A 21393-nucleotide genomic window follows, 5' to 3' on the forward strand; every position below is an offset into this window, starting at 1 on the left:
AATCCCGGCAAACGCGAGTGCTCCCCCGGTACCGGGGACTCCGCGGCCGCTCGGCGGGAGCAGCAGCGCCGCCAGGGGGCGAGCGAGTTACGGCACTGCCGGCCCCGCCCCTCGCCCGCAGCCCCGCCCGCTCCCGCCGCCAGCCGCGGAGGCACCGCCCACCCCGCCGAGACGCCATTGGCTCCGCCGTACCGGGCGGTGCCGCCCAATGACCCGGACCAGCGCGGCGGCACCGGCGATAGGCGGGAGGCGGTGCGTGGGGCGTGCCCGAGGGCGTGGTCAGCCGCGCCCGCCCGCCCGCCCTCCCCCGCCGCAGCTCCGCGGCGCGGCCCCATTTCCCGATGCTGCCGCGGGCCGCAGCGCTGGGGCTGGGCGCCTCGCCGGGGCCTGGGCTGCGCTCGCCGCCCCCCGCCGGCTTCGAGGAGGAGCAGCAGCCGGGGGGCCGGGCCATGGCGAGCGGCGGCTCCGAGAGGGTCCCGCGCCGGAGGGAGACGGCGGAGGCGCAGGCGGAGGCCGCGGAAGAGCCCGAGGGCGAACCGGAGGGCGGCTGCCGGCGGTGGGGCGCGCAGCACGCCGGGGCCCGGGAGCTGGCCGAGCTCTACTCCCCAGGTGAGGGCGGCGGCGGTGGACTGCGCCCCGCGGGACCCGGTGCGGGTGGGTGATTCCTCTCGGGGTTCGGGCTGGGTCCCCTCAGGGGCCGGGTTCCCCCGGGGGGCGGGGGTTCCCCTCAGGCCTTCCGCCCCTCGCCACCCCAGAAGGCCGCTGTGAGGCAGCGCGGCCCCACGGAGCCCCGGAGGAGCGGCGGAGCCGACAGGGCCCGGTTGGGGCTGGGCCCTGCCCGGGGAGGTGTCCCGGGGCCCGGGTCTGTCGGCGGGGGGATGCCGTGTGCCGGCGGCTTCACGTCCGGCTCCTGTCCTGCCTCGTCTGGGCCTGGGCAGAGCTGGTGGGTGAGGCTGCTTAGAGCAGGGTTAGCAAACGAGCAGTGGGTTGGGCGGGTGGCGGGATTTCTGGTGTCATCGAGGGTCCTTTCGTTGGCTCCCGATGTCGTGGAGGTGCCGATGGCTTCCCCTTCTTGTCTAGCATGGGGGAGGGACACTTATCTGTGCGGCCATCAAGCCATGCTGGGCTTCAGTGCTCCTCTGCATTTGGCAGTTGTCATTTATAAACTGAAACTAGATTACAAACATAGCCCACTGCTTTTAAAGCAAACCTGCAGAGTTAAGGAATCATTGATATGCCAAGAGGTCATATGGTCAGCTCACGAAAGGGTCTCAGTGTGGAGTGGTATCTCACATTTGAACCCGTGGTCTTGCTGCTGGGGGTGGAGGTTTTCAAACCAACCAGCACAGAATTCCTTTTCCCTTTAAATCCAAACAAAAACTTAACTTTTCCATCCAAAACCAGATGTAGACGTTTGGTTGCTAAGCAAGGCAACAACAAAAGCTTTAGCTTCTGAATACGAACTCAGTGAACTACTCTGTGATACCCTGTGCTGGCAACCCAGAAAGAGGCAGAGGGATATTTGAATTTTAGTATTGGTCTTGTGTTCCTGAAGCTTACTGTTTGTTAGAACTCAGTAGAGTGACAGCAGCTCTTTGATTATGCAGCTGGAAATGACTGCAAACTCCTTATAATAAAACGTAATTTGTTTTTGTGTCATGGTGTGAGCAATGCTATTCTCAGGGAATTCATTTGCAGGTGTAGAATGGGGAAAAGGAAGACACATTTTCAGCATCTTGCAGTTTCCCAGCAGGTCAGCTGAACAGTTTAGTTTTCACATTCAGAGCAGTTACTGGTAAAGCGGGTGTTCTTATTTGTACAGAGCCAAGTAATGATAAGAAAACAAAGGCATTAATTAGTCTGTCAGTTTTCTAGACTGTTCAGGACATGTTTGCTCATTTCAGCTTGTATTGGTCACATCTTCCTTGCCTTCAGAGAAGGTGGGGCATGGCACCTTTTATATGGTCTAGATACACAGTTCTGATCCAGGAAGTAACTGATTCTGTGCTTTACAGAAAAGCAGTATCTAGTTTTACCTGTGCACTGTGCTTTTGCTCATAAAGAAAACATTTTCCTCCTCAAACAACTTACTACCCATATCTTTAACTGTAGACTGAAGTTCCTGGGAAGCTGGTGAGGTGGTGTATGTCTAGTGATACCTATCAGCAGTGAGCTGTGATAATATATTAAATGTGCATTTTTTATGACCTTACTTGCATAAACAATGTCAGAATATGTATTATGGTGGAGACACATGATATCTGAACTATGTAATTCCACTAAGGAAGTGGATTACATATAATTGTGCAGAGTGAACATGATTCTGGAGTATTTCTGCAATTCCTTAAGCGTGTACTTTGTGCCCTTGGCATCTTAGTCCCTCATACAGGATGTAAACATTTATGTTTGAGTTTTCTTTATACACAAGTTATTGGTGCTGACTCCACTGCTTCGATTTGCCTTCCCAGTCTGTCCAGAGCTGGGGATGTGTGTTTCTGGCAGTCAGTCCAGGATCCCTGTGCTCAGAATACTGTGGTGTTTGCTCAGGCTGAACCCTTGGGACTTGCTGGTAAGGGGCCCAGTGTTTCCCTGCAGTCAGCTAATTGTTCCGTGAGGATCTACCCACTTAGTTCCTCTAATCAGGGTGTGGTTTTCTTATGCAGGAAGTGAGTGTTAATTAACTCTTATTTTCGTTACTCCAGGGATCTCATTATAGAATATTCCACGTTGTGACCTGATGCTTTCTTGAAGTATGCTTGTTCTTGTGTCTTAATTTAATTTTACAATTCTCTCCTACTGCAGAGGATGTTAATTTACCTTCTCATGGCATTTGTAGAACAAAACTGTTGCAGACTTTGTCCATTCTTCTTTAAAATATTGCGTCCTAGACATGTGGAAGATAACACTGATCCTCCTTTGATGTTCCTCTTTTCCTTTTCATTGCATGGTGTAGTTGATAAGAAGGACTTGATTGAGCATTTAAGAGGAGACATTTGATCAGACAGTAGGTCAGTGTAGAGGAGTAGTAGGAAAGCTCCTACCCTGGACTCAAGCCAAACATGTGAGTGTGTTTCTGCTGCTGTGAGAGGCTGTGCACCTTGCATGCAGTGAAGGCTGTCTGCTTCTGAGTGTCTTAAGAGCTAACTACGTCCAGGGCCCTTCTGGGCCAAGGTCTCCTTGGATTTAGGCATTAAAGGTCTGTTTCTGATGCCTTAATCCATACAAGTCTCACTCTGAGTGTTCACTTGCTCCCAGCATCAGTGTCTTGTGAGAATCTAGCTGTGTTTGACAGGTCAAAGCCTTCAGCTGTTAATCTGGATGTTCAAAGTGTTGCCATACTCTGTGTCTATTCTCTTTCAATAGACAATAAATGAGGTATGAAGTAGTACAGCAAGATATAAGAGAGAATTTGTTTATTCTGTCTCTTGTCTGTCACCTCAGAATGGCAGAGAGGGAGCAGGAAGGCAGGAGTTAAAGAAGCAAGCCCCAGAAGTATACTTGCAGTGTTAGGAAGATGATTCTTTCTAGGGCCACCAAAATGCAGGATGATGCTTTTTCCTCTTAGTACAGCAGCTTTATTTATAAGTTCTGAGATTTTAAATATTGTAGATCATAAGGTGCTATAACTACAAGGTTTCTGAGGCCAGAAATTGGTTCCCAAATTCAACCATACCAGCAACAGTGAATATTGAATGAAATGCAAATTTGAAAAAAAGATGTAATGTAGAGGAACATTATGCCAGCAACCTCAGGGAAAAGGAAACTAGGACAATGTGAGATGTCTGATTTGTCCCTGTTATTTGTGCAAGGGTGAAGAGTTAGTAATGGCTTGAGGAAGAGCAATGTCATTTAACAAAATATATTCATCTCCCATGGAAAAATAAGCTTGTTTCAGTTCCCTGTCAGACAAATGCACGTGTCAGTCTGTGTCAGTCATCCTGGCATGGAATAGTCTGTATTACTTCAGATTTCAAAGTTTCCTCTCGGATAAAAATAAACCTTGCTTTTTTTTTTCCAACAGGAAAGAGACTACAAGAATGGATCTCTGTCATCTTATGCTTCTCTCTGATCTGTTTCAATTTTTACAATCTTCTCTTCTACTTGCGACTGGAACACACACCCTCTGTTATTGTTGGGATATGTAAGTAGGAACTGTTCTCTGCTGTGACCAAGGCAAGACTGTCTGTTGTAGTGCTGGGAAGAAATGTCTGACCTTTTAGACTTGACATGTTGGAAAGGAAGAGGAACATTTTTGTGTGTGTAGTTCTAGTGCCTCTGAAACAGACTGTGCAAAAACTGTTACTGCTTGTCTTTCATTTCATTGGGTTCTCAGGATTTCCAGGGTGAAGTTTCTAACATAGCTATGTAGGTTTGGTTTTTTTTCATGATAATTGTAAGTGTGAGGACCATTGAGAGGAAGAGTAGCTGTCAGGGATGGCAGAGTTGGAAACAAAATACATTGATGGACAAAATATTTGCAAGAACATTCCAGAAAGCAGAAGTCTAAGAGAAATCTTATAAAAGGCGTTTCAGGTATCAGACTCTGTGGATTTCAGGGGCTTGATAGTGAAAACTGGGTATTTGGGAGTATTATGCTTTCATGTCAGGATTGGGAAGTTCAGTGTGTCCCCTGAATGATGACTTTTTCCCAGCAGTGCAAGAAAAGTTGCAGCTTTCTTGTGGTAGTTAATGTGACTCTTGGTCTCTTACTTCTTCATTTGTTTGGAAGTGTAGGCAAGCAAGCTGATCTTTGCCTTGGATGTGTAGAGATATTTAAGTTGTGTGGATTTTGGCAGTGCAAAGCTGGCTGGGCTAGACACAGCAAGTTTGTGATTTCATCTTTTCAGTGAAAGAGAGGAAGAACTAGTAAAGGATTGTAGTTTGATGCTGTCCAGCTTTCCTGGTAGAATTGGGAATTGCATGGAATCAGCTAAAGGAAAAACTTGTCTCAGAATAAGCTAGGTGTAAAAACAACATTCATTACATCATGTGTACAAACTGAATGTTGCTTAACTCTTGGAGTCAAAAGTGGCAGTGTTCACATGAGCTTTGTGATAGAATAGTATTTGAAATGCTGTTGCACAAGACCTTTATTGAGAACAGGCAGGAGAGAGGGCAGTGGAGGAGGTGGAGCTGAGGCACTTGGTAATCTCTGTCTCACTCATGTCTGTTGGTGTTCTCTGGGCAGCAAATGTTAGTGGTAGCTCTATGGTTATGTATATAATGGGAGAAGGAAAGAGGATTGAATTTAGAAATCAGTCAGCTCTGCAGTGCATGCATTTCATAATTTTCTGGTAAACTTCTAATATGGGATGAGAGGGGGAAGAGAATAGCAGCTAAGCATTTCACTATATTGAATCCATATTGAATGCAGTGTTAGCTTGGGTGTGTATAAATGTTCATGTATTTTCAATAAATTGCCTTGTTCACTGAAAGAATGTCTGGTGTCACTTATTAGGACACCATATAAGCTGGCTACATGTGTTCAGTTTCTGTGCTTTATAATACAAGTAACTTTGCTATAAATTGTGTGAAGTGGTGTATGTTTTAGAAGAGAATTGTACTTGTTTGTAATCACTGTTGCATATTGCATAAAAAAAACCCTAAACCAACCAACCAGCAGGTTCAGTGACACATGACAGGTGCTGTGAATTTCTGTCAAAGCTGAGAAGGGGTTATTCCCTGTGTCTGTTTAAAGGCTGTTGGCTTTGTGTTGTGGTAAAAGGGAGCAGTGACATTCCACTGGGAATCATCCCACCTCTCTTGCCTAACTTAGTTTTGTCTGCTCTCAATTGATGAGGTGGAGGTGTTGGGAGGAGTGGAGAACACAGTGTGGAGATTGCTCCATAATGATGAGGACAGATGTAGACAAGAGAATTGGTAACCTGTAGTGCAATTGGTTTGCAATAGGCTTTCATCTCAGAGATAATGTTGATAAAAGCTTGAGTTGTCAGATATCCTGGTTACCAGTGTGACTGATAAAGCAGCCAGTTCACTGATAATATTATTTAAGCAGTAGTGAATGATTAAAGTAGCAGAATCTGGATTCTGTGTAAATAAAGTAGTGTGGAAATGACTGATAGTGTGTACAGAAATGAGTACAATAAAATAATAAGCACTGCATGCTGTCTTGTTCTGCTCTCTGATGTCAATACATCACTTCTCCAGCTAAAGTGAGAATGTTATCTATCATTACCAGTTATGATTAGTTTTTGTTAATTTTGTAAAAGTCCAGATCTCCATAAATGTGCTAACTCCTAAATTCTACATGCAACACAATGGCTGAGATGGGGAATATTGAGTCACAGACATCATCAGATGTGTTTCTATGGAAAGCTTTCCTGAAGATTAGATTAAAATATTGACCTTTGAGTTGAGATGATAAATATTCTACTAATAAAACCAGCTCTAGATCAAGTTCACATCAGGTTTTTGGGAATCTGAAAGCAATCCAGTGGTCTGGAGCTGATCTGCACAGACCTGTTCTTTAAGATGCATCGTTGGAACCCCCAGTATTTTCTTATGTAAATCTATTCTTTTTCTTTTAAGAAATAGTGATTTGAACCTTCCACACCATTTCACGTAGCCTAAGCCCTATATCTATAAAAAAAGTCCGTGTGATACCTTTTTTCCATGCCTTTAAAGACACAGCTATTACGTGAGTAATGCTGTGAATAATCAGGAAGTTACTGGGTCAAAAAATCTCTGCTCCTCCTGCTAATGGCAGTCTGAGAGCACTTCCTCACTTCCTTGTGTGGTGTGAGCAGTCTGGGAAGAGAGGACTGTCCTGTCCTGTGCTGAATCACCTGTGGGTGCTGGGCTGGGGAGTGAGGGGGGCAGCTCAGAACTTTATGGGGCAGTTTCAGAACAGCTTTGCAGCTGCCTTGTTTTCTGCTGACTAAAGATGATCCTGGCAGGAAGGAAGAGAAGCCCCTGTGAGTCTCTTTGTCTTACAGGCTGGTTTAACAGAGATGTGAAACTGTTCCTTTCTTCTCTGCACTGTCAAAAAAACCCCACACAAAAGCAGTCAGGGGATGGGGTTTTTTTATTGTTGTTTCAGTGTTAAATCCAGTGGTGCCCTGTTCTGAATGGCTTCAGCTGCTCAAGCTAGGAGGATTTTCCTTTTTATGCAAGTGACAACTGTGTACATTTGAATTAAGTAACTTGTTTGGGTGCACACAGCTAACTCCAGGCTGGGCTTGGTAAGGAGGGATGGATCTGATGGGGGTTTAATACCCCAGTTTTCAAGCTGCAGCAGGGCAGCATCCTAGGGGAGAGGCAGAATCAGAGCAGCCTCTACCACTGTAATAGAAGCTCAGTAGAACTGGTGTCAAGGCTGGCACAGATATTACTTGTCTGATAAGCAGAAAAGCCTCACTGAAATGTGTGTAAGATTAGGCTTGAAAGCTCTTACACATTCAGGTGAATTTGTGGTTCCAGCATATTATGTACTATACGCGAGTTGTGTCCCTATATAGGTGGTATATTAAGAGCATCTAGATAAAAAATTCATCAAGTTATACCATAGATTTTGGTTTTTCTCTCCCTCGTGCTTTTGTGTAAAATCCTTTTCCAGACTGGTTGCCTTGCTTCAGACATTTGACTTCTATCTGCTGCCACATTTGGGCTTAGATACTGTGTATTGCAGTCCTACCAGACAAATGTAACTTTTTTTAAAAAAATCTGTTTATATTCATAAGAACTGTCCCACATAGAGCAGATATCTTAAACATCTTGTAACATGACACAAGATACAAGTAATCCTTGCAGACTGGAGAGGTGGGGAACTGATTTTTTATTTATTTTTTTTTTTAACCTGTTTGAGATACATGTTTCATATTGCTGATGTTGCAGATTACCCGGACATAGTAAGCAAAAAGAAATTGTGTAGTTCACTTTCAAAATAGAAACTTCTTCTGATCAAGGCCCAAACCCTTTTTGTTTCAAGCTTGAGTAGGTCTGCAGAGCTGCACTTGGTTACCTGCAGTGCAGAGGCAAAAGATGTGTGTGTAATACATCTGAAAGCTCTGGCACAGATTGGAGTAAAAGCACTCTAGAGATCCTGGCAGCTTTATGAAATGCATGAGGGTCAGCTGCTTCAAAGTCCTGCTGCCTTAGAGCAAGAGAGAGAACTGTAGCCATGTCATGTAACTTCGGGTTTACTTTGTATGTTAAAATGAGTTTACACTTGAAATTTTGATCCTTGAAATTACATCAGGGAAACCTCTGTTAACAAAGGAAAAGTGTACTTTACTTCAGTGTTGATCCAAATAAGCCTCATCTGCTGTTTCACCCCATCTGAAATAACTGTTATTTCATAGCCGTGGGTAACTTTGTCTTTTCCATCTTATACTGTATCATTTCCTAAAGATGGAGCCTGTTCTGATTAAACAGGCAAAACTTTGATTCTACAAACTTTTGTTATACCATTGTGTTAGGATACAAACTGTGTTGGTGCAATCTTCTTGTGTCAATGCATTTTGTAGTAGTTGTGTGTGTTAATTCGGGGCTTCCAGACCTCTCTGATGCTGAAGGATCCTGGAGCCTGTTGGTCCTGGAAGTGCAATTAAGAGTACAAATAATGCTGGTTTGCACCTGGGCAGGTGATGGGGACACCAGTTATCTGTTCCCTTATGTAGGGAATGAACTCCTTGAGCAGGCTGGCTGCTGTTCTCAGGCAGGGTGGATGAAAGCTGTGGTGTGACAGGAGAGAGGGGACCCTCCCTGCCCACCCTGCTTCCCCTGGCAGTGCCTGTGCATCCCCAGTGGTGTGTGCAGGGTGTGTGTTCTTGTGCTGTGTGGCAGCAGCCAGCAGGACAAAGGCAGCTCTGTCTGCTTGCTGAGTTGCTGGGGGCTCTCTTAAAGTTGCAGGGGACTTTGGCTTGAGGATTTCAGAAGTGTAGGTCTCAGTCACCCTGATCCCCTCAAACAGTGCCTCTGGCATGTCAGAACACTGACATAGGCTGGAGTGTTGCCCTGATGAGGGAGGGGGTGGCAGGGAGTGTTGGCAGGGAGCTGCTCCAGCGGGAGTGCAGGCCTTGAGCAAAGCCAGCATCGTGGCTGGTACGTCCTGTGCCTGGAAAATGTTCAGGTACGGGGTCTCCTCAGGGTGCCAGCCTGGACAGAACAACCCAGTCCTCCCAAGAGCAGATTGGGACTCACTGGGCCCTGGGTGTGTTTTAAATGGATGAAAGCAGGGGGCAGTTCAATGAGTTGGACTAATGGAAGTATTGGATTTTTTTTTTTTTTTCTTTTAGTGAGGGAAAATTGGATCATGGTTTTCATTTAGTATTCATTATTCTCAACTCTTTTAATCACTTTCTTCTGAGATGGCTTAATGTCTTTTTCTAGTGATGGATTTTTAGGGAAAAATCCCCACAGTGGTCCTGGGTAAAGTTGTCAGCATTTTGTCATTAATTTATTTTCTGATTCAGCAGTCTGCTTTCAAAACAAAAAAAAATCTTGGAGTTTGAGTTCTGCAGCTCACTTCTTAACTGCAGTGCCTTCTTCCCCTCCTCTTCCAGTGTTTTCTGAGTACTTACCTCCTGTTCGGATATAAGCCAGACATGAGCTGATCCTCCATACCACCCCTCAGCTGGCTCGAGCAAAACTAATGTCTACAGAGCAGTGTTTTTCTAATGCTTTACTGACCTTGTATCTGATGTGTCTGAATCCACCATTTGCTCCTCATATCTACACCTTGGGTATCCTGTTTTTTCTGACTTTGAGTAACTTAATTCATGTTCAGGGCTGTCAATCTTACCTCATCCTTCTAGCCTTGATCTTACACAAGCTTCTAGAAGTAACTTAACACCAGTGCCTTGTTTTTTTCCAGTTTCATCTAAAGGCAGTGCTTAGGTATATGAGAACACAGAGTTCAGTTCATTGCCAGCTGATGTGCCCTCTGAATCTGAAGACAAAGTGCTAACACAGTATTTCAGCAGCAGTCATTATAACCTTTGGTACAGTTTTTGCTCTTTTATTACAACTCATCATACACAATTGCTGAACAGTGAGTAAGCCCTTCTGTAACACAGCTGAAATGTCATTTCTGGTGGTTAGGGTTTTTTCAGATTGCCTTAGTATAATGCACTGCTCCAGGCACCCTTCATTCTTTCCTCTTGCTTTTCTACCAGCTGCCATCAAAGTAACATGGGAAATATCTATTGAACTGTCAGTGTTTTGTCTCTACTTTTGTTGTTACTCCTGCTGTTCTTTCAAGCCCTGATAATGCAGTGTGCTGGAGGCAATATGGGTTAATAGGGTGATTACCTCAGCAAGAATGGTATTTTAGTTGTTGTAAAGTGAAGTGTTTGGATATCTTTCCCCTGGATCAAGGCTGTTTGCTCTTTCAGCTGCTGTGTGCAGATCCAATTGCTGCTGGGCTCTGCCCTTACCACTGCAGCTGACATGCGTGGTAAGAAGTGTGGTGCCTTCCTCTTCCTGAGCCTGAACACTGCCTCCACAGAGAACCACCAAGTATGCTGGTGTAGGAGTCACTGGGTGGTCAGTCTTGGGGTAAAAAAAAAAAACAATTGGAAAGCTCTTTCTGGTATTTAATATTTATTAACCTGGAGGGACAGCACATGTGAAAAAGAATCCCAGTTCTTAGTCTGGTTCATTCTTCAGCAAATCTGGATTCTGTCCAGACCTGGTTAATCTCTCTTGAAATCTGTTCAGAGCAAGATGTGGAAACTTGAACTGGTACCTTTTGGTGTTTCTTTTCATTAAGGGACAGGGTCTGACTGTCTTAAAGGCCTCTATTTCATACCCAAGTGATCTCTTAAGCACTACTGAAGAAGGGAGTAGGCAGATCCAAGTGACTCAGCTCTAACTTAGCATTTTCCATACCAGCAGTTGCAAAGATTTGTCAGGCTCTTTTGTAGAAGGTGGGTTAAACACAAAATCAATAGATTTGATGAAGATTGCAACCATCAAAATGGAGTCTTGTTAAACTCTTAGTCCTGGTTGCTTAATCTTACATTTATTCAGGTTGTTTAGATCTCCTGTAGTTGTAAATATCTAAGTTAGAGGTGTATAAACAAACTTGTAAAATGAGTATAAAATGTGAATAAATGAGTAATAATGCATTCATATATCTGTCTTCTTATTCAAGTTGCAGGAGTTGTTACAGCTGACTTTCTATCAGGATTATTTCACTGGGGAGCTGATACCTGGGGATCTGTGGAGCTACCCATAGTTGGAAAGGTTTGAGATTCTTATTCTTAAGCTTGAAAAAGTTACAAAATATTTTTCTGAAACACTTCCTGTATTGTCACCTGTACAGTGAACATCTTATATAAGCTGTGCCTTTCTTGCAGTCTTGCCAGCTCCTCCACCCTCAGAACCCTCCTCCACTAAGTGGCATGGCAGATTGGTCAAGTGCTGTGTTTTTATACTCTGCCTGGGTGACACAAGCAAGGTGACACTGTGGCACTTTATCACCTTGTTTAAGGTTTGCACACAGTTCTGCAATACCTGTGTTCACAGACCTTCCCAAGGTGCTGCAGGAATGGCCTGTGACACCACAAGTGTTAAAATCTGGCTGGATTTGTGTTGATTTTCTGAGAGGCCAATAAATGCAGATGTGGAGAATTGTTCTGTAGCTCTGAAAGCAGCCTTGTAGAACATGGAGACCCTCCAGTAAGACATCTTTCCAGTCTGCTTTGCTGCTTGCCCAGCAAAATACTAATACTAGAATGGTGATGACTGAAGATTTATATTTGAGATGTATTAAACATCTGCAGCCACAACTGTCAGGTGCTTATTGGAAGGTGCACTGACTTCTATAATAAGCAATAATCTGTTTTTTAACATAAATTTCATGGCTAACATTAATTCTTATGGTATTGGAAGAGTCTCTATTTAAAAAAAGTATATGGAAAAATCCTTATTATTCAGAAGTACGTGAACTAAAACAGCAGGATTAAGACTTGGGTTTAGACTTATTTTTCTTCTCCTTCAATCAACTTAGTGGTCCTTGAATCCCTTTATCTGTGGACCATAGTTAAAAAAGGGAGAAAAAGTACTGCAGGAGACTCTGCACTAAATAAACAAGAGTTCAGACTGATCAGAACACCTTTACATGGGCTGTACATGATGTACGTGTGACAGGCAAATAAGGATGCTTGGTTTACTCTTCCAGTCTTATCTGTAATATTTGCTCTCTCCTCTGAAATTGTGTATTCAGATGTGATTTCTTCCAGAGGAGACATTTGTATTGTGTATTATATTGTCTTGTCTATGTAATTTAACTTGCCTATGGTCTGTTAACACTATCATCTGTAGCCCATACAAAATGTTAGGCTGCATTTTTATGGTTTTAGTGTTTTCTTGGTTTGTGCTGGTTAGCAAATGACTACTATTTGCTTGTGAATTTTGCAGGCTTATTTTATCTGTGCAGCTAGCATGCTGGTGCCTTGTTTTGGAGACCTGGAGGCTGGGTCCTAAGTGAAAATTAAGAATAAAACTGAAAAGCAATCAAAAACTGAATTTGGGTCTGGGAACTGAATTGCTCTGCAAATGTAAATCAGATTATCTGAAGTATTGTCATGACCAAAGTTTGAATCCTGCTTACCAGGATTGCTTTGTACCACAGAACTCTCTTAAACTCACTTACTTGGTTTGAAAGCTGGTCTGAGGCTTTTGGGGTTTTTAATATTTTTCATCCACAGTCATTATTGAGCCATGGTGTCACGTTTATCCATTTGTTTTTTTCAGGCTTTCATCAGACCTTTTAGAGAACATCATATTGACCCCACAGCAATTACCAGACATGATTTTATAGAGACCAATGGAGACAACTGCTTTATGACACTAGTGCCCTTGGCAAACATGGCATACAAATTTGTCTCTTTTTCCCCAGGTAAGCTGTTGGTTCTTACTTATGTGCATTTAGCTTTTTTTTTTTTTTTTTTTTTTTTGGTACTTAAGATTTGCCCATGTGAAGTTAGGAGAAGTTGGTGACTTTGAGATGAGAAGTAATAGCTGTTTGAAGCATGATCCTTGTGGGAGGCAGTAGGGAAATTCGTTTGTTTTCTTGAAGAGGAGGTAAAATTTTGATTCAACCCAACCAAGAACTGGTGGCTGGAGAGTCCTGTGAGGAACCATTAGAAGTTACATTAAATATTCTTTTTACAAGAGGGATCAAATTCTGTGCATATAGAGAAATTCATTGTTCTAAAGTATATAAAAATGCTTCATCTGTATTTGCTAATTAGAATTGCAGGAATTGAAAGATGGATTTAATTATATAGATGGTAAACTCAGAGTTTACCTTTCTGTTTGTGGTGAGTTGACAGGCATAGGCACTCACCAGCCTGTCTTGTGACATTCTGGAATTGCTCACTGGCTCTTGTGGCACTTCTGCCAAAGAGGCTTCACTGAGGCCTTTGTTCCTGTTGCACCAGGCAGCTGTATCTGGGCAAGATATCATTTTCCTGGTAGAAATTTTCTGTTTCATAAATGGTGTTTTAAGATGTGCATCTTGTTTTCCAGAGGCGTTATGTGAAGCCTGTCCTTGGGAGTGTTATGTCTTTGCCCTTATCATCTTCATAACCATGACGAACCAGATTCACAAGTGGTCTCACACATACTTTGGTCTTCCACGCTGGGTCATATTTCTACAGGACTGGCATGTTATCCTGCCACGGAAGCATCACAGGATCCATCATGTGTCTCCACACGAGACATACTTCTGCATCACAACTGGTACTGCCATCTGGTTCATACTGCGAGCTTGTTCTAGTAGTTTGATGTAGTTTAGTGACAATTAAAAACCTGGAAAATTATACGGTAAAGTTAACTCTGCTCTGAGTTTGCTAAGAGCTCTTGTAGCATAAAAAATGTGGGGGGGAAAATTTTTGGTTGTGGTAGCTTCAGGATGATGGGGCAGTCAGTGGTGCTGAGATGCTTGCATGGTAATCTCAGGCTGGTAATGGCTTTCTGTCACTAAAGTCTTAAAGCTGCTGTTGCTTCAAAGGAGAATGCTGTCTGCAAGTGCTGCCTTGCATGCTCACTTCTAAAAGCAAAGCTTCTGCATTTCCAGCATTCATTCTGATGTGGGGCAAAGGAGTGGACAGACCTGCAGAAAACTGGCTTTACCTTATCTATATTAAATTTTATGCCCACTGTAGAGGAGGGTATACAGATTCAGCACTGTTGCACACTCCTGACTGAGTTACAAAGTTAATCAGCTGGAATAACTCTGGTTCTTCATGCTTTCATTGGCTTTGACAGTTTATATCAGTTTTGAAATCTCTGCCAAGAAACAAACCTAGTTCTCATGACCAGCCCATCATATAAGAACACAGTATAATTAAGAGGTGTGGCTTGACAGATGATGACAAAAATCTTGCCACCCTAAGAGTATTTTTTTCAGTCCTCCAGTGTTCTCAAAGTTTAAGCAGTCTTGGACCAATTACTTTTTTTTTCTTTCATTGAAAATAAGCATGTGCTTCTGTTCACTCTGTGCTTTCTCTAATTGTTCCTACCATACTAGTCTGGCATAACACAGCATGATAGAATGTGTACTTGGATTTTCCAGTGGAGCAAAGTGTTTCTGCAGCCCTAATTCTTTTTCTTCTGGGGTAGAAGCAAGGAGGTGAACAGAAACATGCAATCACTCTGCTATGTAAAAAGGTTTTTTAAAGAGTAAAATAGAACTAGTTACTGTAATGTACTTGTTAGTGATTTATGAGTAGACAGCTAAGTAGAAGAAGTATTTACACATGTTTCAGAGCTGACCTGTGTATGTAAAGGTCTGCCCCTGCATCATTGCCAGGGAAAGTGTCAGATAACGGAGATTTCTGGCATTCTCAGTGTTAAAGCTTTTGGACTAATTGCCATTTTTAGACACCAGGAAGGAGTCGTCCATTCCTTGAGGGCCGATGGCTGTGTTAATGACAATTGCATGGGCTGACTTCCTAAAGGACATCAGTACAGTGAGTTGAGTGGAGCTGCAGGATTGCAGGTGAGCTAGGAAAGATCATGGTCAACTACAGAAGGTGGCTGAAAACAGGGCCACCTGTTTGTTTCACCTGCAAATGAAAACATTTGCATAGCCAGTTAAAGCTGTGGTGTCTGATTAGAGAATGAGGTAGCTCTATAGCAATATAGTACTTTTCAGCAGTGAATATTCTCTCCCTTCAGTATTTCTTTCCCATAATAGCTATACAAATAGTCAAGGACATCACCATCAAGAACAGTCATATTCCTTGTGTTGGCTGTGTCACTGCTGCAGGGATGCAGCTGGCATCTGCAGCAGCTTTCCTGTGTTTCAGTTTTGCTCATGCTGTCCTGTGTTTCAGCTCTTTGCTCTAACATGAACTGCTGCTGGCTCACTGTTTCCATTGTAGTAACAACTTCTTCACTCCTGCTTCTACTTTCATTTTTTCTTAAACTTCCTTTTCCAAAAGTGTATGTGGAGCCAAATATAACAAGTGCTTACAGAATAGTTCTGCAAGTCTAGGTTAACTAAAATCACTGTGGACATCCATCTCTTCTTGGTTATAGAAAAACTTCTACAGGGAAATAACATTTTCCAGTGCTGATCTCTTGGTTTTCCTGGTGTTACAGTATTTAATAAAACAGGACTGGAGTTACTATATAATGCAGTGTAATAAAACCCTGTAAAATTGCCTCTGTGCACTCCCGTGTCAGTTATAGGTAGTTAAGTTGGTGTCAAAATACAGTATCAGAAAATCAAGTTAATTTACTAATCCTAAAAGAGAATCATAAATGCCTTCTGAATTCAGGGTGAGGCCTGTTAATTCTGTGTGAATTCCAGTCCCTCAGCCTCTACAGTGCAGCACTTCTACAAAGCATTCACAACACCCTAAGTCTGTAGGTAGGAAATGCACCTTAAACTCTGGCTGCATGCAGAACAGGATGACACTTGCTGCCATTTTCACATGGAATGGTACAAGCCTGTCCTCTAACAGCCTGCTGCAGCCTTTCTGGTCCCTGGGAGGCAGGAGTGCTCTGTTAGGTGAGCTGCACACCTCTGGGTGTGCTGTTAGTGATGCTGCCTTCTTAATCCATTTTAATCCAGGTACTGCTACGTGCAGCCTGGTGCTGCAGCAAGAGTTCCCCATTACAGGCTTCATTAGCAATCAGTGTCACAAACTTTAACTTCACCCAGGGAGAGCATAATACATTGAAATATCATACAAGTGAAAATTTGTTGGAACTATCTAAACTTCAGGTTTTATGTAAGAAAAAACTTTTACTTTCCTGAGCTGTAGTTAGTGGTGGTAAAGTCCCAGGCAGAAATCTTAATTTTTTTTTTAATTATTAATTTTTTCCAGACACTGACATTGACAGTGTATTTGAGATTTTGGAGCAATGTTCTGTGTATTTGCTTTCTTGCTGTACTTACCTAATGAGAAATGGGGGAAGAGATGAGCTGAATTTGGTGGTAGCTATTTTTCTTCCACTAGTTTCCCTGAAATTACTGGGTTAGGGTTTTTGTTTGGCTGCTTGAATTCCAATACTAACTCCAAGGTGTTGCTAATACAAATACCTTGGTTCTCACACGTCATTCAACTTGGTCCCTTTTCTGACAGTTTTGCAATGGTCCTAGAGTAGTCCACATCTGAAGTCACCTTACATTCACCTTGTGTTTAAATTAAAGAATGTTATTTAATAAATATTGCAAGACATTGAACTTTGGATGCTGTGACAAACTAATCCTCTTTTTCCTTTGTAATCACTTAGGTTGGCTGAACTATCCATTAGAGAAGATAAGATTCTGGAGGTGTTTGGAGAACATTATCCAAGCAGTTACTGGAGAGAAGCCAAGAGCAGATGACATGAAATGGGCTCAGAAAATTAAATAACTTTTGCCAGCCTTCTGCAATCCTTACCTTGTTGCCAATGTTGTTTTGTTTTTGTTTTTTTTTTTAAAAAAAAAAGCCATCAGCCAAATTCAAGACCTGCAAAGAAATAACAAGACTCTAAAGCACAAACTAAAAAGTGCTAACACAGACTGTAATGAAAAGAACTAATTCTTAAAACAATACTTGAAATGAAGATGATTATTCTTACTGAGCACCTTTTTGTTTAGCCATGTCTGCTTACATCTTAGAAAATTCATCACTGTATCTCATAAGGCTACCAGGCAAGCCAGAAGGCAGGACAGTCACTCCATTGATACATGCTGGCGAGTAAACATGTGTTGTATCAACATTATTTAACACTTCAAAAATAGCTTGTTGCCTAAGACCTATAGGGGGAAATGGTGACAAGTTTGTCACATCATGTTTGAGTCCAAATACACAGCATGAAAACAGTGTATCAGAGTGATGGAAGCCTATAAAGTCATCACTGTTCAATGCACTTAGTGACTGATAAACTCGCAGCTCTGTCTTTGCTATCATGTTAAATGTGGAACAGACTTCAAGAATCCCACTCCTCCAGTGGGCCATGAATCCTCAAGTGTCTTCAGTTTCCCTTAAAATAAAATTGCCCTATGCTCTACATGGAATTGAGCAACCTTTCTGCATAAGCCTTCAACTTAATAAGCCTCTGAGGAGAGGGAGGGCACCCAGTACAACACATGCTCACATTTGGTAATGTGGAGTGCTCACTGATGAGTCTGTGATTAAGTGTTTCCTACCCTGATGATAAATGTTTAAAATAGTTCTAGCATTGGGCACATTGCAAATAGCTTTATTCAAGAGCTCAAGGTATCAAACTTGTAATGTTAGAAGGGAAATGTGAATGACTGGTGTTTTGTTCTTTTTTTTTTTTTTTTTTTTTTAAGGTGCTTGCTTGTTTCTGTAAATAATATAAAGCCTTAATCTCTTCTGGTGTAATGAATAATATTTTAATGTGATGTTTGAATGTATATAATATATTTATAACAAAGCAGTCGGATAATACTAATCATGTTTGTTAAGTCTTGTTGCTGTTCTTCATTCATGCATTGTCAGCACTTGATGCCATTCCAGCCACCTGAAGCACCTTGCAGCCTCTTAAGCCTTGTTTAGATTGCAGTCATCAATTGTTTTTCAGTTTTGTAGGAGCTTCACACTACTACATCAGACATCAACACCTTTCAGGAAGTGCAACTAGTTCTGCTTTGAAGGCTAAGACTTGGGGAGGGAGTTCTCCTAAGAACATCCAGCAGGCACTTTTTGTCAAATCTAAGGGCAACCAGGCTGGTGAAGGGACTTGAGCACAGATCCTGTGAGGAGAGGCTGAGGGAGCTGGGGATGTTCAGCCTAAAGAAGAGGCGGCTCAGGGGAGACCTCATCGCTCTCTACAACTCCCTGAAAGGAGGTTGGAGCCAGGTTTGGGTTGGTCTCTTTTCCCAGATGACTTTCAACAAGACAAGAGGGCACGGTCTCAAGTTGTGCCAGGGGAGGTTTAGGTTGGATATTAGAAAGAATTTCTTTACGGAGAGGGTGATCAGACATTGGAATGGGCTGCCCAGGGAAGTAGTGGATTCTCCGTGTCTGGAGATATTTAAAAAGAGACTGGATGTGGCACTCAGTGCCATGGTCTAGCAACTACAATGGTGGTTCAAGGGTTGGACTCAATGATCTCTGAGATCCCTTCCAACCCAGCCAATTCTATGATTCTAAGACTGTTTTCCACTCCCTAGCAGTAAGCTATGTTGAATTCGAACTGTCTTTTCCTCAGGTGTAAGGGAAGTGTTTTGAGTAATGGTTTTAGACTAACCTTGCTTCTCCATCTCTTCAGATTTTATGGACCACAACTTCTTAGAGCTGGGACTTGGCAGTTCTCCTTTAGTGGAAAGAGCTGAGTGCAGATGTGTTTGAGCTGGGTTCTACAGATTAAAATCGCAGTTGGAACTTTGGTTGCAAAATATTTAACATGTTTTCAAGGATTCAGACTTTTGGGGAGACCTTTATATCATTAAATTAAACTGTTGTCTACTCCAGTTGCTGCAATCAATTTTAGGTCTCTGTTACTGTGGCACTAAAGAATACTTCTACTTCAGTAGGAGCCTCAAAATACACCTAGGTGAAATGGGAGGAAGAGGGAGGAATACTCCTGCAATGCTATTACGACGGGATGGAGATGTGTGGTTTACATACTATCTTTGGTCAAAAGAGCAAGTTGTCCCATTTTTTTTCTCACCCAGCCCATCAGAAATGTTGGCAAAGAAGGCAATGGATAAGAACACAGAGAAGGGGATGAACAGTCAGCAGGTTGCAGACTTGGTTAGGGAAGATTGCAGTAAGCTCACAGATTCTTTGTTAATTATTGCAGTTGGCTCCCAGATCTGGGTGTTTAAAAGGTTTGATTCTGTGCCAAACCTGCTAGCACAAAGCTGTTCCTAGAAGTGGTTTTATGTCTGCTACTTTTAATTTCTAGGCACTGACTCATTAGCTTTATACTAAAAAAACATGTAAATATAAATTTGGGTGGGATAAAAGGTAACCTCTGCTATTGTGAAAGTCAACGTGGTGATCATTACTCTAAATTGGTGAAGTTAGTTCCTTAAATTTTTGCTATTTGTGGCTGAAACTTATTTTAAATTTATTCAGCACAACAGATGTGGCTGGTGCAGAACTGAATGTGTGCTGAATGCTGGTGGGGTGGGGAGCAAACTACCCTGCATCCAGAGCAAAGAATGTTTCCCCTTCATCATCTCCCCTTCCAGTGCGAGTCTTGTGCACTTCCAGAGGTGCAGGAATGCTTCAGGACAACACCTATTGCTGTGAGTACCAAGAACTGCAGTAGGTATTTCAGTTCATACCTGGAGACCCCCATAATCCATTGTGTATCAGATTTATAGTCCTGGGTTCTCTGTCCCTTCTGTCCCCATCCCTTTCCCTCAACTTCAGTTTGTGTTGAAGTCAACCAGGGTCAGAGGACAGTACAGGACCCCTGTGTAAAATAGCTCTGACCAGTAAGTTCTGTGAGAGCTCATCTCACTGCAAATTTAAATGCCAAGTGAAGAGCAGTAGTGCAGTGAATGTGACAAATGGATATGAAGCACATAAAATATTAGAGTTTGTACTTCAGGAGTGTTGTTGGAGGCACTTGCTGTTGCCCAGACCTCTCTCATCCACTTGATTTAAGAGTCTTACTGGAAGCAAATCTGAGCTACTAATACTGGTGGCTGCTGGGTCTATCTTGTTTGTTAATCTTGCTTAATTATGAGAAACTGGGACAGCAGTTAATCTCTGGGTGCTGTTTTAGATGCTGGTACTGTGCTCAAGTCCTCAGGCAGCTCCTGGTCAGAGTGACTTCATGTGTCTGACATCACTGGCATCCCCCAGGGTTCTGCATCAGTGTCACTGTTGGAAAGGCAGTGGTGGGGGGCACAGCATGTGAGCAAGTTCTGGTTTGGTAATACTTAATATTTCTCTCCTTGCTGGGACCTGAGGTGTACCTGGAAGCTTTCTGTCCCTTGAAGGGAGGGAATGAATACCTGTATGAATTGGTTTTTGGTCTTCCAAGTGACTTCTGGAAACTGTTTCACCTGTTTAAAGTAGTGGATGCTACTGTAAAATCAATACAGCTATTCCGGAGAAAAAAGCCATGCAGATCCTTCTTAACAGATGGAAATCTGGCTTAAGACACTTGTGTTAAGTTGATTAGGAACAGACTGGACCTAAAGCAGAACAAGGCACTCCTGTTAAACTCCAGATGTGGGCTGCAGTTCAGGTTCACTAAATGCTTTTAAAAGCAGAGGAATTGCTAAAATCCTACAAGCAGAGCTGTTTGGGGATTCACTTGCAAGGGGAAGCACTGTGCTAAACTGAGGGAAATAACTGCAGAGTGCCTTGAAATTCCTCTCAGCCTTTTCTTAAGTCAGTCTTCAGAACAGCCTGGCAGGTTGGGTGTTTGCTTTGAAAGTCTCATGGATGCATTTCAAACTGCTCAGCTTTCTGGTGTCTCTGGACTTGCCCAGTTTTGTTTCATTTTGCTGATGGATCAAGTTAGCAGTGTCCTTTCCACTGGTCTCCAACCTTGACCTGTCTGCTGCCTCTGTGAAGCACTGGGGACAAACAAGGAGAAACTCAGAATCAGCATTTTCTGGAATGAGTGTGAGGCAGTCATGCAGCACAAGGAAACGTGGCAGTCTTCAGGCCAGCCTAGAGATAAGTGCATTGGCAGCAGTGTGTGTGTCTTCTGGCATGTTTTAGTTCTGCATTATTAAATAAAAAAATAAAATAGCTCAAGAAGTAATCTTCCCCACAGCTGTTTGCACAAGTCAGCAGGACCAGCAGCTGCCTTGCCTACACAAAATAAGCCCAAACGAGGAGCTTTTGGCTCAGATGCTGTGTCTGTCTGTAGTCCTGGAGCCTGACTCGGAGCTGGCCTAAAACGTGGAAGGAGAACTGTGGCTGGCAGGAGATTAAACTAATTCCCCACCTCCTCCCAGAGCTTACCCTGTCGGAACCAGAGGGACTC

At 43.0% G+C, this 21393-nt stretch overlaps 1 protein-coding gene across 2 annotated transcripts; it reads left to right on the forward strand.

Moving 5' to 3' along the window:
• The first annotated feature begins 321 nt into the window (after positions 1 to 321).
• Positions 322 to 17886, forward strand: LOC103539783 (transmembrane protein 189). Of its 2 annotated transcripts, XM_030462888.1 has the most exons (6): positions 322 to 609; positions 4022 to 4141; positions 11117 to 11208; positions 12721 to 12865; positions 13498 to 13710; positions 16717 to 17886. In XM_030462888.1, exons 1-6 carry the CDS (start codon positions 342 to 344, stop codon positions 16836 to 16838), a joined length of 960 nt encoding a protein of 319 aa, XP_030318748.1. In that variant the 5' UTR covers positions 322 to 341; the 3' UTR covers positions 16839 to 17886. The 2 variants fall into 2 exon arrangements, with proteins under 2 accessions (XP_030318748.1, XP_030318749.1); XM_030462889.1 differs by lacking the exon at positions 4022 to 4141.
• Positions 17887 to 21393: the final 3507 nt, after the last annotated feature.

This window comes from Calypte anna, chromosome 20 (genome assembly GCF_003957555.1).
Source record: "Calypte anna isolate BGI_N300 chromosome 20, bCalAnn1_v1.p, whole genome shotgun sequence".
Classification (NCBI taxonomy): Eukaryota; Metazoa; Chordata; class Aves; order Apodiformes; family Trochilidae; genus Calypte; species Calypte anna.